Genomic DNA, 18,590 nt, shown 5'->3' on the forward strand with positions numbered 1-18,590 from the left:
GTGTGCAGCCTGAGGCAAGGAACAGAGCGCAAGATTTTTTTGCAACTTTTTCAAATAATCTCAGCCTATAGTCACATCATGCAGCCCATACTGTATACAGTGCATTCGGAAAGTATTCAGACCCCTTCCCTTTTTCCATATTTTGTTACATTACAGACGTATTTGAAATTGGATTACATTTTTTATTTTTATTCTCATCAATCTACACACAATACCCCATAATGATGAAGCAAAAACAGGTTTATAGAGAGGTTTATAGAAACCTTATTTACGGAAGTATTTAGACCCTTTGCTATGAGACTCAAAATTGAGATCAGGTGCATCCCGTTGGTGGCAGGTAGACTAGTGGTTAGAGCGTTGGGTGAACCGAAAGGTTGCTGGTTCGAATCCCCGAGCTGACAAGGTAAAAATATGTCGTTCTGCCCCTGAGGAAGGCAGTTAACCCACTATTCCCCGAACACATGGATGTTGATTAAGGCAGCGCCCAGCACCTCTCTGATTTAGAGGGGTTGGGAAAAATGCAGAAGACACATTTCAGTTGAAGGCATTCAGTTTCCACCCCTTTCCATTGATCATCCTTGAGATGTTTCTACAACTTGATTGGAGTCCACCCATGGTTAATTCAATTGATTGGACATGATTTGGAAAGGTACACACCTGTCTATATAAGGTCCCACAGTTGACAGTGCAAGTCAGAGCAAAAACCAAGACATGAGGTTGAAGGAATTGTCCGTAGAGCTCTGAGACAGGATTGTGTCGAGGCACAGATCTGTGGAAGGGTACCAAGAAAAACGCTGCAACATTGAAGGTCCCCATTAACATAGTGGCCTCCATTGTTCGTAAATGGAAGAAGTTTGTAACCACAAGACTCTTCCTAGAGCTTAAGCCTAAACTGAGCAATCAGGGGGGAAGGGCCTTGATCAGGGAGGTGACCAAGAACCTGATGGTCACTCTGATAGAGCTCCAGAGTTCCTCTGTGGAGATGGGAGAACCTTCCAGAAGAACAACCATCTCTGCAGCACTACACCAATTAGGCCTTTTTGGTAGAGTGGCCAGATGGAAGCCACTCCTAAATAAAAGGCGCATGACGGCCTGCTTGGAGTTTGCCAAAAGGCACCTAAAGGACTACCAGACCATGAGAAACAAGATTCTCTGATCTGATGAAACTCTTTGGCCTGAATGCCAAGTGCCACGTCTGGAGGAAACCTGGCACCATGCCTACGGTGAAGCATGGTGGTGGTAGCATCATGCTGTGGTGATGTTTGTCAGCGGCAGGGACTGGAAGACTATTCAGGATCAAGGGAAAGATGAATGGAGCGAAGTACAGAGAAATCCTTGATGAAAATTTTCACCAGAGCGCTCAGGACCTCAGACTGGGGCGAAGGTTCACCTTCCAACAGGACAACAACCTTAAACACACAGCCAAGACAATTGGGACACGTCTCTGAATGTCATCGAGTGGTCCAGCCAGAGCCCAGACTTGAACCCGATTGAACATCTCTGGAGAGACCTGAAAATAGCTGTGCAGCGACTCTCCCTATCCAACCTCACAGAGCTTGAGAGGATCTACTGAGAAGAATGGCAGAAACACCCCAAATACAGGTGTGTACTGGCAAAAGGGTCTCATTTACTTATGTAAACGTATATTTCAGTTTATTATTTTTAATAAATTGTCAAACATTTCTAAAAACCTGTTTTTTCTTTTTCCATTATGGGGTATTGTGTGTAGATTGATGAGGATAATTAAAAATAAAATGTTGAGTAAGGTTGTAACGTAACTAAATGTGGATAAAGTCAAGGGGTCTGAGTACTTTCTGAATGCACTGTATGTTTAGATTTTTTTGACATTCTAAGATTCGTATCATTCAAAACTATGGTTGCCAGATAACTCTAAATCTAGTGTATAGGACCTGTTTCAACTTATCACTTTTATGGTCAACATAGCCACATCACATGCGCACTCGCTCTGGAATGTGAAAAATATCCTTTCTGTTTTATTCAGCAATGTTAAATTATGTTTTTCTTACTATAAAATCAAATAATATATACTGAACAAAAATATAACGCAACATGTATAGTCTTGGTCCCATGTTTCATTAAAGATCCCAGAAATGTTCCATAAGCACAAAAAGTGTATTTCTCATGTCTCTTTATACCTGTCTAAAATAAATGATGGATTCATTGTGATGGTGTAATTTAAATTGATTTAGTATACTTTTTTAAATGGAGATATTCCAAAGGAGAGCATCATCAACTTGTATGTGAAGAGGCCTGGAGATGCTAAACATATTTATGCTAATTAACAGTCAATTACAGCACTACTACACAAATACAATGCCAGCATAACGTTCAGCCACACAAACACTATCTAGATACTATCCAACCCTGTTTACATGGGTAGGGTCAGAATTTGAACTGGCTTTTTTACACACACAGTCCTTCCTATCTACAGTTGAAGTTAGAAGTTTACATACACCTTAGCCAAATGCATTTTAAACTCAGTTTTTCACAAATCCTGACATTTAATCCAAGTAAAAATTCCCTGTTTTAGGTCAGTTAGGATCACCACTTTACTTTAAGAATGTGAAATGTCATAATAATAGTAGAGCGAATTATTTATTTCAGCTTTTCTTTCTTTCATCACATTCCCAGTGGGTCAGAGGTTTACATACACTCAATTAGTATTTGGTAGCATTGCCTTTAAATTGTTTAACTTGGGTAAAACGTTTTGGGTAGCCTTCCACAACCTTCCTACAATAATTTGGGTGAATTTTGACCCATTCCTCCTGACAGAGCTGTAACTGAGTCAGGTTTGTAGGCCTCCTTGCTTGCACACACTTTTTCAGTTCTGCCCACAAAATGTCTATAGGATTGAGGTCAGGGCTTTGTGATGGCCACTCCAATACCTTGACTTTGTTGTCCTTAAGCCATTTTGCCACAACTTTGGAAGTATGCTTGGGGTCATTGTCCATTTGGAAGACCCATTTGCGACCAAGCTTTAACTTCCTGACTGATGTCTTGAGATGTGCTCCTTTAAGAGTGTGCTCCTAATCTCAGCTCATTACCTGTATAAAAGACACCTGGGAGCCAGAAATCTTTCTGATTGAGAGGGGGGTCAAATACTTAGTTCCCTCATAAAAATGCTAATCAATTTATAACATTTTTGACATGCGTTTTTCTGGATTTTTTTCTTTTTATTCTGTCTCTCACTGTTCAAATAAACCTACCATTAAAATTATAGACGGATTATTTCTTTGTCAGTGGGAAAACGTACAAAATCAGCAAGGGATCCAATACTTTTTTCCCTCACTGTAGCTAATTTAGCTTAATCAACAACCTGACTCAAACAGAGGAATGCTATTTATGATAGCTAGTTGGCTAAGGCTATCCAACATTGGATCTCTTCCAAGTCAAGGTATGCTTTCAGTTTTATTAAAGTATGTGGACACCTGCTCGTCGAAATCATGGACATTAATATGGAGTCGGTCCCCTCTTGGCTGCTATAACAAACAGCCTCCACTCTTCTGGGAAAGCTTTCCACTAGGTGTTGGAACATTGCTGCGAGTACTTGCTTCCTTTCAGCCACATGAGCATTAGTTAGGTCGGGCGCTGACGTTGTGCGATTAGGGCTGGCTTGCAGTTGGTGTTCCAAATCATTCCAAAGGTGTTCGATGGGGTTGAGGTCAGGGGTCTGTGTAGGCCAGTTAAGTTTTTTCACACCGATCTCGACTAATGATATCTGTATGGATCTCGCTTTGTATACAGGGCATTGTCATGCTGAAACAGGAAAAGGCATTCCCCAAACTGTTGCCACAAAGTTGGAAGCACAGAATCATCTAGAATGTCATTGTATGCTGTAGTTTTAAGATTTCCCTACACTGGAACTAAGGGGCCTTGCCCGAACCATGAACAACAGCCCAATACCACTATTCCTCCTCCACCAAACATTACAGTTGGCACTATGCATTGAGGCAGGTAGTTGTCATTGCAGCCGCCAAACCCAGATTCATCCGTCGGACTGCCAGATGGTGAAGGGTGATTCATCACTCCAGAAAACACATTTCCACTGCTCTTGAGTCCAATGGAGGTGAGCTTTACACCACTCAAGCCAACGTTTGGTATTGCGCATGGTGATCTTAGGCCTGTGTGCGGCTGCATGGCCATGGAAACCCATTTCATGAAGCTCCCGAACAACAGTTATTGTGCTGAAGTTGCTTCCAGAGGCAGTTTGGAACTTGGTAGTGAGTTTTGCAATCGAGACAGACGATTTTTACATGCTACACACTTCAGCACATTTCCACTTCACAATAACAACACTTACAGTTGACTGGGGCAGCTTTAGCAGGGCAGAAGTTTGACTAACTAACTTGTTGGAAAGGTGGCATCTTATGACGGTGCCACGTTGAAAGTCGCTGAGCTCTTCATTCTACTGCCAATGTTTGTCTATGGAGATAGCATGGAAGTGTGCTCCATTTTATACACCTGTCAGCAACGAGTGTAGCTGAATTAGCCGAAGGGGTGTCCACATACTATATATAGTGTAGCTATGTTGACTATGATGGTAACAACAATGTAGGCTGTGTGTAGTGGCTAGTGGTTATGGTTTGAAGGTTTGGGTTACCAACTCAGTGGCCTCAGCGGTTAGAGTATCCACTCTGAGATTGGAAGCCTGTAAAGATGGGACCTGATGTGTCTCTGCTTGGCAATCAACATTTAGGAGGTAGATTGGGGGTAAGACCCTGCGATAGACTAGCGTCCTGTCCAGGGTGTGTATTTCTATGTCAAGCTGCCTCATGCTACAGAAACAGAAGATAGGCTCCTGCCCTATGATTAGTTCCGGATCGCACAAGGGAAGGCAACTTAGGAAGGTTTGGAGAGGTTTTTTCACCTGGTCACAGACTGCACTGAAGTCCACAAGCAAAGGGAAAAGGTGAGAGGAGGAGGACGCGTAGATGCAAGAAGGAATTATACAACGAGCAATGTGATGATGCTGTTTGTATGTGGCTGCTATGAAAGTGAACTGTGTGTGCGGATGATCAGGTGTGTGTTCATTCTGATTCCGATTCTGTTGGAAAAGGTTTCTTAAGTGGTGCAGTGGTCTAAAGCACTACAGACACCCTGGTTCGAATCCAGGTTGTATCACATTTGCCTAATATTTAGCTAATTTCAAGTTGAGCAAAATAATGTATTCTTCTCCTTTAAAAACCTTTGCATAACATTTTGCTCCATTTCCTGTTAGGTGCTTGGTTGCTTTAAAAATGCCCACATAACATTAGCTCAGTCTCAGACCACAGTCCCTTCCCCTTTAAAAACCTTTGCTTAACGTTCCCACATGGGCTGCTCTGACAGGCCTGGCCTGTAATATTTATGAAGGAGCTCTTAAAGCCCGGTCATGCTGTGTTTCCCGACAACCTTCCACCAACCCCCTCAACGTAAATCTGTCCAGCTTTTCTACACCCTAAAAGCTATTAGCTGAGTATCAGTTGGTCCTATACTGTTCTTCTGCAGAGTCTGCCCTAGAGGGAAGACAACCACTCTCCACAAACAAATGGAGAGTAGTTTCTTGTTTAGTAGACCGTCAGATTCCTTGTTATACTTGGTTATAGGCATGAGTAGACCAAGCTCTGCTGGAATACAGGTTATTTGTGCTCTTCAAGAGACAGTATTCAAGTTATGATTTAGCAACCAGTTCAAGGATTTGCTTAGAAAGGCCTATCATTCTCTATGATAACGATCCATGATACTCTAAGATATTAGCCACTAAATAAGGTCAAGCTATCACATTTGCTGTTTAACATATGATTTGAAATTCCATCTACCACCATTTCCTTTACATCAAGATTCCACACATTCCTTCTATAAGAAAGTAATAGGTTTGAGCGAGGGTCCATCACTCAACACAATCATCATGTATCTCCTCCATCAACTAAAAGCCATCTACATTTGACTTGTTAATCCTATAACCCTGGAGGATTCGACCGTGGAGGGAAAGGCATTCGTCCAGTGGATACGAAGCCGCCCTCTTATCAGTTGTTATCAGACATAATTTGAACCTACATTCTCACACCTAGCTCTGCGGAGAGGTCTTGGTGTCAGCCAAGATGGAAGAGATGGCTGGAGAATAGCACTGTATAGCACTGATAGAAAATAGAGGCAATCTTCCTGGACTGGGTTCATTATTGCGAATAAGTGACAGCTCCATCTTGGTTTGCTGACAAGTCAACTCGGCTCAAAAAACTTGGGGTTTCATCAAAAATCGGCATCGGGATGCATCTCCGTAATTATTCTGACAAATACAGTGAGAAAAACACAAAAAAAAAACACTCTCGTGCTAGTGTTTCTGCTCCTGTTGCTATTCATCCATAATTGTCCCATCAACACACTGTTATTAAAACTTGGGGGAATGACAAGGAAGCAATTTCTAAGCACTACAGCATCAAAACCTGCTGGAATTATTCTCTCTCTCTCTCTCTCTCTCTCTCTCTCTCAAAAACGCTTGGCGGTAAATTCTAAATATAGAGCATGTAATTTCTCAGCCATCAAGTTGATATGATTACGGAATAGTATCACGAGAACAATAACTCAACATGTCCCAGTTTCCTCGGGACCTATGTTGTTGTTTTTTTTTTTTTCAAATGTTGTTGACATTTGTTTGAGCCAGAATTGAATGTTTATGTTGACTTGTTTATTCTGTTGTTTGCAACCCTCTTCCATCCTCTCCTGTAGGCGTGTGCATACTGAAGGAGCCCTATCCCCTCTCCCCTCCAGAAAGTTAGTGCATACTCAAGGAGGCCTATCCCCTCTCCCCTACAGAAAGTTAGTGCATACTCAAGGAGCCCTATCCCTCTCCCCTCCAGAAAATTAGTGCATACTCAAGGAGCCCTATCCCCTCTCCCCTCCAGAAAGTTAGTGCATATTCACAACATAGAAGAGTATTCACCCTCTTCAATCTCTCTCCTGCTTTTTCCTACTTACTGACAACAAGTCACACAACACTGTACACTTTTAACCCGTTACCCCCTCTCTCTCTATTCCAGGATCCCGGCCCAGGTTAGAGGATGCCCCCCCGCGGATTGTGGAGCACCCCTCTGACCTGATCGTGTCCAAGGGCGAACCAGCCACCCTCAACTGCAAGGCCGAGGGGCGTCCCAGCCCCATGGTGGAGTGGTACAAAGATGGCGAACGAGTGGAGACAGACAGGGAAGACCCGCGCTCCCACCGTATGCTGCTGCCCAGTGGCTCCCTCTTCTTCCTGCGTATTGTCCACGGTCGACGGAGCAAGCCTGACGAGGGGGTCTATGTGTGCGTGGCACGCAACTACCTAGGCGAGGCCGTCAGTCGCAATGCATCGCTGGAGGTGGCAAGTAGGTGCCTTTGCTTTTGTCTGCCATTTTGGCTCTTGGTGTCAGCCAAGATGGAAGAGATGGCTGGAGAATAGCACTGATAGAAAATAGAGGCAATCTTCCTGGACTGGGTTCATTATTGCGAATAAGTGACAGCTCAAGCGAATAAGTGCCATTGGAAAGGGAAAGTGTAACAAGAACAGCCAATGGTTCCTGTTTCCAGGTGTTAGCCCCCGAAATCATCTCACACACACGCACCCACTATAGAAAACCCTGTAAGAATGGAAAGCAATGGAAGTTGGCGCCTAGCAACTTTCCACAATAGGACACTGCTGATATCTGTTCTGCTGTAATGAAATGTGGACGGGCCAATTTGATTTCACTATTAGATTAGCCAATGCGCTATTGCATTAGGATTTCATTATGTAATTCCGTTCTACAACAACACGGGTCATTTGAGTATTTCAGTACTTAAGCACTTTTATTACGTACTTCAGTACTTTTATTACGTTTTTCCTGATATGAGTTGAGGATGGTTTCTTCGTATGTATTGTTGCCTGTGAGGCTACAGTTACCCAATTCCTCAGAATCTGTTATAGGATGATGTAAGCAGTTGGTTGTATACAGTATTGATAGCAACATACACATATCTATTAGAGCTAAATTCTTGTGAAGGCTGTCTTTACCCCATGACTAACTGTCCCCCCTCAAATTAGCCCTGAAACACAGAAACTGTTTTTACTAAGGTAGCAGTGAAAGTCCAACGCTTTCATCCATCCTTTTGTGGAGTGTATATTGGAGCCAATATTGCTCACCTTAAAACTTGCAAACATCTCAGGAATTTCTAAATTCTTCTGCCCTTTGCTCAAACCCCCCATAACATGAAACTCACCTCCCGATGCAGTAATAAGAAACAGCTGAAGAGAAGAGTCAATGAAACTCTAGACCCTCTTACAACACCTCAGGTCCTGCGTCCTGTTTTGGAAGGCTCCAGCCCTATAACCTAATCTTCAAGCCTAATTTCACCCTGACTGCTTCCACGGAAACACTAACATAAATTAGTCCAATGCTTGTTCTTTGGCGGGGTCGTTAAGGCTTACGTCGGTCACCTGAACTGAGAACATAGCTCCAAGGATTATCTTTTTACTTTGTCTTGCTCTCATATCCCGATGCCTCAAATAGCTACATGTTTTATGGGATTAGCTGTGAGCAAGCAGATTGGAGTTGTGTTCTTGGCCATTCAGAAGGGTGTACTTTCAGCAGTAAAGCCTTAGGAGGTAATCGTTTGAGCTAGGGGAAATGGAGTAGGCTGCAGAACACAGGACACTTTGGGAGCTGAGGAATAAGGCAATGTGTAGTGGAAATGTTTTTGTTGGAATCATGATTTGTCTGACTAGTATTTTCAGCCTTATATGCCATGATGGTATTTTTGAGGCGGGCTGCTTATGTTAGCTCTAAGACTGGTGCTGGTTTTACAGAAGACATGCCCTTCTTTTACCAGGGTAAGTTGATTGAGAAGACATTCTCATTTACACTGTATGGTCTAAGGAAGAGTTGCAATGGAAAGTGGTTGACTGAGCCACAGATGGCTCTCAACTTCTCTCATCTCTATTTGATGCTGGTCTGGTTTCACTAAGTCAGTGCTATACAGGTTTCTCTCTTGCTTCACTGAGTCACTCCTAATCCAATGGCCCTGAGGTACTGGCATCCTGACCTAGTCTCTGGAGCCCAGTGTCTCCGCTGGTCTCTGAAGCTAGTATCTCTGAGACCAATGCACCCTGCAGCTGGCTTTCGACTGAGAAACACACACACGCACGCACCGAACGCCTGCTCCGACCCTCAGGGAGAGGACACCCCTCCCCCTCACCAACACACACATCCCTTACTACAACACACACCCCCACACACTGCCCATTGTGGATCAGTTGCTCTGCTCATACCTCCCATCCCCTCTCCCCAGAAGATAAGGATCCCATGTTTCCTTTTTCTCTCAGTCTGCAACCTCATGGTTATATGAGTGTGTGTGCGCACACATCTGACTTTTGGATCATTGGCCCCAGGGCTGGCTCATGGCTGGGGTCGCCTAGAGAGGAACTGCTCCTCTCCATCAGTGGGCGCGTGCCAATGGTGCCTGCATGATGATGGTGATGCTTGAAATACGACCCTGGATGCCAGGACCCTCTGTGCCGCTTTGCCCATGCCAGGGGCACAGCATGGCATCGGTGTGGCGCGGGTATGGGGCAGGCATGGCAGTAGCCTTTCAATGGCTCTTTGCTATTTAGTGAGCTGGGGGTAGGAGCCAGATTGCTCGGTGGGACGGCTCACTCACAGGTTCAGGGGGTTTAACCTCTAGTTGCTCCATCTGCTACCAGCGGAGAGGCACTGAGCAGCACAGATGAGCGGTGGTCTAGAGACCAGACAGGCACTGTTCATACTGTGAGTGTGTGTGTGTGTATGTGTCATTGTATATATAGTACATTAGTGTGTCTGTGTTGAATGTGTTCGCCTGTGTGTGTGTTTCGTGGTTGGCATCCACATCAAAGACCATATCACATTTTACGGCTAAAAATGCAACGTAATAGCCATCGCTGTACAATAGACCCAACTGAAAAGAAGCTGTTTGAAATTCAGACTGCCTTTCCCCAGGTCGCCAGTCCATTGTTTGGGGTTTTATATTGCTCTGAAGGTTTTATGACCCTGTCTCTGTCTCTACCGCTGCTTTTATGGTTCATGAATATGTTTGAGGAGACGAGGCATGGAGGTGTACCAGAGGGGGACAGGGTCAGTCCCTGAGATACATTTGAAATAGGATTGCCTGGGGTAACTTGGGAGAGAGGGGGGTCCAAAAAAGAGCCTGAAGGTCATGTGGAGGTCAGCTTTGGTTTCCAGGGGAACTGGTGGGGGCAGGATGGAAGCTGCCGGGGGAATTCTGGGATTCCACAGGTGAGGGGAGGATCTGACGACACTGTCCTCTCTCCTCTATCTGGTGTGTGTGTGGTTCGGTGTGTGTGTGTGTGTCTCTGTTTTTTATGCTTGTGTGTGTGTCTGTGTTTGTATGTGTGTGGCAGGAGCAGGGCCAACTTTATCACCCGTCCTAATCCAGGACGGCAGTGTCTGAGAAGCAGCTGAAGCACACACACACACGCACACAAACACACACCCCCACCCATCCTCCAGAAAAAAATATTGAGGTTTTAGGGGATTAGGAACTGGGAGGAAGGGGGGACTTGGCAGATAAGGGTGTCTGAGTTGCCTCCCTCCATTTTGAAATGGCCAAGCTGCTACAGGGCACGCTCTCCTCGGGCAGCTCCAGGATGGTTTCCCTCTTTGTTATTAACCCTGGTCAGGGCCAATATGGGGCACGTTTCTCCATAACTGCTTCACACTCCTGACTGAGCTTTTTCCAACCTCATGTCTAGCTAGGAGCAGAAATCCTGAAATATAGGCCTGGGCCCATAGTCGCCAGCAGAGATTAGGGACATCAGTGGTTCCAAGGGAATTTGCCACTGTATTTGAGTCAGACTGTCTCTGAGTTGGTCAGTCTCTGAGTTGATCAGTCTCTGAGTTGGTCAGTCTCTGAGTTGGTCAGTCTCTGAGTTGACCTCTCTGAGTTGACCTCTCTGAGTTGACCTCTCTGAGTTGACCTCTCTGAGTTGATCTCTCTGAGTTGACCTCTCTGAGTTGATCTCTCTGAGTTGACCTCTCTGAGTTGACCTCTCTGAGTTGACCTCTCTGAGTTGACCTCTCTGAGTTGATCAGTCTCTGAGTTGGTCAGTCTCTGAGTTGACCTCTCTGAGTTGGTCTGTCTCAGAGTTGGACTCTCTCTGAGCCCTCCTGTGTGTCCAGGCTTTACTAATGAGATCAGTGGGCTGGCGGCCAGGCTTGTGCAGGCTGAGGACGGGGCAGAGGACAGGACCAAGGGGGCTAAACACAAAAGGAGGGGTCAGATGGCCCGAGGTGAGGCTGGGACTCTGGCTGGCCACTCTTGTCCCCCTTCCCTCTGGTGGTCATCGAGCCGGCCCCAACGGCCAAATCTGACCTCCTCATAGGATCATGAATTAATTAGACCAGTTAGGGGCTAACGAGACCAAGACCTGTACTGGTGGCCTGGGGCCAGTGATGTGTGTGTTGTGTAGAGAGAGGGATGATGGGGGTCAAGAGGAGATGACAACAGGTGGTGTGAGGAAGAGCTTTATAAAAGTACTCTCTCTCTCTCTCTCTCTCTTTCTCTTTCTCTCTCTCCATCTGCCCCATGCTAATGAAAGTGGGGCATCTGCAGGGCCATTGTGTGCCCTGGGTTATGGCAGAATCACGCAGACCATCGTGGAGAACAATAAAAGCCCGCTCCGACCGTTGTGACTAATCACACTACATAATGTCTCATAGCTACAGATCACTAGCACCGTCGGCTACACCGCCACACTGTCAAATCCACCAGACCCTCCCACTGACCTCCACCGTCTGTCAGATTCTGTTAGTTCCCAAACTGTTATGCAATAGTAGGAGTGCTAATTGGAGTCCTGTAACCTTGTTATACTGTGATCACAGAATTCCTCAAATTTGTTCGGATATATTTCAAAAGCATGTTGTTCGGGAATAAGATGCGGTTCAAAAATAGATCAACTCCCATTCTTGTCCCCAAGGTGACTCCTGTGGGGTCAGGCTCGTTGAATATATTGCTGTTTTTAGGTTCTACCAACGGCTGCTTTATTATTCCGTTCATTTTGTTGCATCGTCCTCTTCCCCGGGAGCCTTCTGCCTGCCAGACGAGAGGCTGATTCAAAGTCAAGTTTTCGCTTAATTGACTCTGTTTTTAACCCACCACAAATGGTAAATGACCAAGCAAATGACCGTTTAAACTCTCTAAGCTGAAATTCACCTTAAGATGACCACCGCTTCAGAGTTGGAAAGGTCAGAGAAGAGCTTAAGTCATTTGACTGGATCTAAATGGATTTAATCTCAGATGGAGTTTGTTGGAGTTTGTTGACGTGGGGAAAATGGGTGCATTTGAACTCCACACCCTCCTTTATCTGCCACGCTTGAGGGAGTTGTTTGGGAGTTTTCATAAGCAGAGCACATGAATGGGCACTGGATAAACGACACTCAACACATTTGACAGAGCACTGGGCACCGCGGTTTGCAGAAAGTCAGTAAAAAGCGCACCTTCGCCATCTGTTCCTGGACCAATTGTTCATCGGGAGCTCCCACACTGCCCCTACGTCATGAATGGACAGACACAGTTGGACACTTGTCCGCTTAAACACACAGTCTTGACCGTCTCCGAGATGAGACAGAAGTGTCAGCAACCGACAACAACCACACAATGCACAAAATCAGGAAAGCTGACATTGCCAATCTGACTGACCGCCATGTGGGCAGTGAGGACACATGCAATCGTACCCTGTCAAACTCACCGTCCCCAGCCAGAATGAGACAGAAGTGACCGAGGCGTGTATGTGTGTGTTCTCTGTGGAGATTGCTGACACCGAACACACACAAACCACCTCCTATTCAATTGGCCTCCTATCCTATCTCTATCCAATATAAAGAGCTGATAACATGACATGTACCTCGATTACAGGAATAGCACAAAATTGAGAAGGAACCAACAGTGTAATAGTTGGCGCATGCCAGTAGATGCTACAACAATGTGGTGTCTGGCATTGTCTCCGTCCTTGCCGTGTTTGAGTAAGCATCTATTCTAAATCTCCCGACTTTTCTCCTCTTGTCCAAGACAAGTTAAAAAAAATTGTCAGACAAGAAGAATATAGATTTAATAAGCTGTCCGAATTGACAATTTTTACAAAATCTGATAAATCACAATATCAAACAATTAAGGACTATTCCGATCAGAATTGGATGTTGGTGTTGGTGATGTTGGTTGAGCGAGCAGTGTGTCAAGCAGTGTGTCAAGAAACAGCGTCATGTTTCAGAGCAAGCAAGACTGTTGGGGAGTTGCAGCGATGAGACAAGATCGTAACTACCAATTAGATGTCATGAAATTGGGGAGAAAAGTGCTTAAAAATATATATTTTTCCATGTAAATCAATTTTAAAAAACACGTGTCAAAGTGTAGGTGATATGCATATTGTCTACAGCCTCATGTCCAGACCGATCCTGACATGAGGGAGACGCCAGAAAATGTAGCCAAACTTAAATGAGACTTTTAATTTCATAAATATAGGCAAAACGCCAGTCATGTTTGACAAATTGATAATTAGCATCTAAAGACTTGATTCTGTTGACATAGCCTACTGAGGCAACATTCACCCAGATCAACTGGTCACAAGACCGGAGAGTGAAGGGCCGTGCCTGTTGCGCACCGCACATCACCCACTTTGAATCTAAGCGGAGGCGGTCAGTATTTTGAAACTATTTAACCATAAACGTAATTGTTTAAAACCTGGACATTTTATGTAATTTTATAAAGCATGTCTTACCTTGTTTCAAAGTAGCCTAGCCAATATATGACCATATAAACACGTAATAGGCCATTGAAACCAGCATTCTTCTCATGTTCTATTGGTTTTCAAATCAACATTATTTTATTGTCCAGCAGCCAAAGGCATAATCATAGTGATTTGAGCTTTTGGACAAGTAAAAAATCTGTCCTACATGTCCAAAGGACATGGACCTGGAAATGAGCACCGATAAACAGATTGAAAACGGGCCTGGTTTTTATCACCGATGTGTGCACCCAATACAACTCTCGCTCTTGCTCACTGCCCAGTCCCAGTCCAGATTTCTGCATTTCAGTCATGTCTCTCTGCTGTTGTGTGTGCATGAGTCATTTCGACTATGTTCAGAACTAACCCCGCATTGGCTCCTGAGGGAAGGTGGATAAAGAGGCGTATGGGATTTGGCAAGCTGTCCCACATTGTAAGGTGGGCACCAAGAAAGCTTTCGAGGTGCAAAATAGAATATTTCTCTTCAGGATACTAGATACTACATACTATATCTACCATTTTGGTTTTTGGCAATGCTGCTGCAAAATTCTATCTTTCTTCAATTAAGCTTTTTATGTTTTGTTATTGTCCATTTTATGGTAATTTTATTGTCATACAGCTTTTAGAGAAAAGGCTGAGATATTTTTATGTTTGACCACTCATCAACTCCTTGTTTGTGTGGAACGACAATGCCTCCGGGCTGCATTCTCAAACTAAACATCACACCGGCTGAACCCTAGCCCCCCTATACCTATTTTACACCATATCTATCCCCAGGCTGTGATGGTTGGTTGGTTGGATGGTTGGTCGTTTTTTTAGAAAGCCATAAAACACTCTTCAAGAGATCAGTTGGGAATCTAACTCTTAAGCACCTTTTGAAACCTAATTTTCAATTATTCATCAGACTTCGCTTAGTATTCAGAAATCTTCATTATCGTACTGAGATACGGTACCTTAAAAAGAGGGCTTGGGGGAGGTGGAACCAGAACTACCCATTCTAATCTTCCCTTCTCATCTCATTGTGATAGTGTGGGGACATAACAGTTTCTCCAGATGGCTGGCGTACAGTAGACAGACTAGAGAGGGTCAGTGGGGGGAATTTGGGAGAATGGGGGCAATTGCCCCTCTAGACAATGGGGTTCCTTGTGGCCCTATGCTCCCCTTCCATAGTGCAAGCAGACCATTACTAGATTAAAGTAACCCTCTTCCAGGGCAAACAATGTTTCTATTAGCTGGGCACACGCATGGGATTAGACCTACATCAGTAATGGATTTATTGTTGGAGGAATCTGCATACAAAATGACTATGCTTGGGGGCTGAAAGGGACAGGACTCTCCCCCCGTCAGCCCTGCCATCAATACTGCCCAGTCCCCTCGTTCTTCTCGTCCCTCCTCCCTCTCACCATGCTTCCTCTCTTTGTTTTCACCATTCAGTTGTTTTGGGTCAGACCTTTATTCCAGTGGCGAAGGGGTGTATACACCGCTCGCAAACATCAAGTGGTATTTTAATATGGCCCCTCTTGACTTGAAGTACTGTATGGCTGTGTTTCAATCAAACTGGCCCACTATGACTGTTGGGGTGGGGTGGAGATGCACGCAAAAGAGGGTGGAGGCCAAGCCAGCCCCTGTATAAACGACCCTCCCCTTCCTCCCTCCAACTCACTGTTATGAAGGAGTATACTGGCCTTCTCTACACACATATACTGTAGGCTGCACGTTAGGAATTGTATTCATTTTCCACTCTTTGCTGGCCTTTATATAACATAGTCACTCATAAGGAGCTGTTATGAAACAAAGTGTTTTCATTGTTATTCATTGTGGAAAGAAAATATATTATATAAGTTAAGATACTTTTCTTGGACCTATTAGTTATTTAGGTAACATCTAGCCCTCCGTTGGTGCTGTTTTCACATTCTCAGACAGAGACATAGGATGCATCCCAAATGGCACCCTTTTTCCTTTATAGTGCACTACTTTTTATTAGGGCCCATTTGGAACATGGCTTCAAAACTGGCTTCAGTCAGAATGCTCCAGTGTGACGGCAGAGATGTTGGAGAGGGCTTCTTGGCTGGCAGCAGACATGTTTCCCTATCGTACTCTCCTTGAATTATGGTGCTCAGCTAAGCCTAGCTGCCTGGGGGACTGTAGCCCAAATACATACATATGCACACAGGCACGCACCCCCCCCCAAAAGACACATACAGGAAAGGTGTGTGTGGGGGATTAACCTCTTGCCCCTGGTCGGATGAGCACAGCCAGAGCAGGACCACCGTTATAGGAGATGGGAATGGGCCATGGAGCGAGACACTAGGTGAACACTTCCCATGGTATGGGGGATTGGAAGGATTTACACCCCAATGAGGTGTGTGTGTGTGTGTCCACAGGCTGCTTCCCAAGGCTGAAAGAGACCTGTGATGCTTTTGTGGGAAGAGGGCTAAGGAGAAGGGGAGAGAGGAAAAGAAAGGCAGAGGGGCAGAGGGGAGTGTGATAGTGTGATGGTGAGAAGTAGTGGGTCGGACTGGTGTCAGAACATTCCAGCTGTCCAGTATTTTAATAACGCCCCTCTTGACTTGAAATATGTCTGTGTTTCAATCAAACTGGCCCAGTAGGCCTGAGACATGGGGCAGACCTTTGGGGGGCGGAGGTGCATGGAGGAGAGGATGAAGACCAAGCCAACTACTACATAAACTAACCTCCCTCCCTCCAACTCACTGTTACAAAGGAGTTTACTGGCCTTCCCCACACACATATACTGTAGGCTACACATACAGCGGGGAGAACAAGTTTTTGATACACTGCCGATTTTGCAGGTTTTCCTACTTACAAAGCATGTAGAGGTCTGTAATTTTGATCAGAGGTACACTTCAACTGTGAGAGACAGAATCTAAAACAAAAATCCAGAAAATCACATTGTATGATATTTAAGTAATTAATTTGCATTATATTGCATGACATATGTATTTGATACATCAGAAAAGCAGAACTTAATATTTGGTACAGAGATCATTTACAGAGATCATACGTTTCCTGAAGTTCTTGACCAGGTTTGCACACACTGCAGCAGGGATTTTGGCCCACTCCTCCATACAGACCTTCTCCTAATCCTTCAGGTTTCAGGGCTGTCGCTGGGCAATACGGACTTTCAGCTCCCTCCAAAGATTTTCTATTGGGTTCAGGTCTGGAGACTGGCTAGGCCACTCCAGGACCTTGAGATGCTTCTTATGGAGCCACTCCTTAGTTGCCCTGGCTATGTGTTTTGGGTCGTTGTCATGCTGGAAGACCCAGCAACGACCCATCTTCAATGCTCTTACTGAGGGAAGGAGGTTGTTGGGCAAGATCTCGCGATACATGGCCCCATCCATCCTCCCCTCAATACGGCGCAGTCGTCCTGTCCACTTTGCAGAAAAGCATCCCCAAAGAATGATGTTTCCAACTCCATGCTTCACGGTTGGGATGGTGTTCTTGGGGTTGTACTCATCCTTCTTCTTCCTCCAAACACGGCGAGTGGAGTTTAGACCAAAAAGCTCTTTGTCTCATCAGACCACATGACCTTCTCCCATTCCTCCTCTGGATCATCCAGATGGTCATTGGCAAACTTCAGACGGGCCTGGACATGCTCTTGCTTGAGCAGGGGGGGACCTTGCGTGCGCTGCAGGATTTTAATCCATGACGGCGTAATGTGTTACTAATGGTTTTCTTTGAGACTGTGGTCCCAGTTCTCTTCAGGTCATTGACCAGGTCCTGCCGTGTAGTTCTCGGCTGATCCCTCACCTTCCTCATGATCATTGATGCCCCACGAGGTGAGATCTTGCATGGAGCCCCAAACCAAGGGTGATTGACCGTCAACTTGAACTTCTTCCATTTTCTAATAATTGTGCCAACAGTTGTTGCCTTCTCACCAAGCTGCTTGCCTATTGTCCTGTAGCCCATCCCAGCCTTGTGCAGGTCTACAATTTTATCCCTTACACAGCTCTCTGGTCTTGGCCATTGTGGAGAGGTTGGAGTCTGTTTGATTGAGTGTGTGGACAGGTGTCTTTTATACAGGTAACGAGTTCAAACAGGTGCAGTTAATAAAGGTAATGAGTGGAGAACAGGTGGGCTTCTTAAATAAAAACTAACAGGTCTGTGAGAGCTGGAATTATTACTGGTTGGTAGGTGATCAAATACTTACATGTATGTCATGCAATAAAATGCAAATTAATTACTTAAAAATCATACAATGTGATTTTCTGGATTTTTGTTTTAGATTCTGTCTCTCACAGTTGAAGTGTACCTCTGATCAAAATTACAGACCTCTACATGCTTTGTAAGTAGGAAAACCTGCAAAATCGGCAGTGTATCAAATACTTGTTCTCCCCACTGTATACACACATCTATACATATACAAATATGAACACACACAGGCAAGGTTTCGCTCGCTCTCATATGAGGCCCTGCAGGTCACAGTCACCCTCCACATTGAGTAGTGCGGTCGCCACACACTCATTTATTACTCCAATTTGTACCCTGGCACTTCTGTCTGTGAAAGGCTGCTGAGGAGGGCCAGGCATGGCCATTTATGACCACTTAAAAAGGCCTGAAATGTTGCACCTTGACAGCTCACCTCGTCTATCTGTCCCCCCCGTCTATGCTGGCCTCCCCCAACTATTTTCATGGCTGTCTGAGATTTTTATGTCATATAAGGTTGAATTACGAACGTTACAGTATTTCTACATTGCGTTGTTATGAGTCGTGCTATGAGTGAGTTTTTATGAGGTGCTTCGACCAAAGATGATGAGTTTTGAGAATCTTTAAAGAAGTG

General features: G+C 44.9%; 1 protein-coding gene across 2 annotated transcripts in view; it reads left to right on the plus strand.

Moving 5' to 3' along the window:
- The window catches only part of LOC115136013 (roundabout homolog 2-like), a 122,235-nt gene that overhangs the window by 19,416 nt on the left and 84,229 nt on the right, over positions 1 to 18,590 (plus strand). For both annotated transcript variants that reach the window (XM_029671338.2, XM_065023755.1), the window contains exon 2: positions 7,038 to 7,364. In XM_029671338.2, the coding sequence (XP_029527198.2) occupies positions 7,038 to 7,364 (327 nt within the window). The remainder of the gene's footprint in view (positions 1 to 7,037; positions 7,365 to 18,590) is intronic.

Source organism: Oncorhynchus nerka, linkage group LG10, assembly GCF_034236695.1.
Source record: "Oncorhynchus nerka isolate Pitt River linkage group LG10, Oner_Uvic_2.0, whole genome shotgun sequence".
NCBI classification, from domain to species: domain Eukaryota; kingdom Metazoa; phylum Chordata; class Actinopteri; order Salmoniformes; family Salmonidae; genus Oncorhynchus; species Oncorhynchus nerka.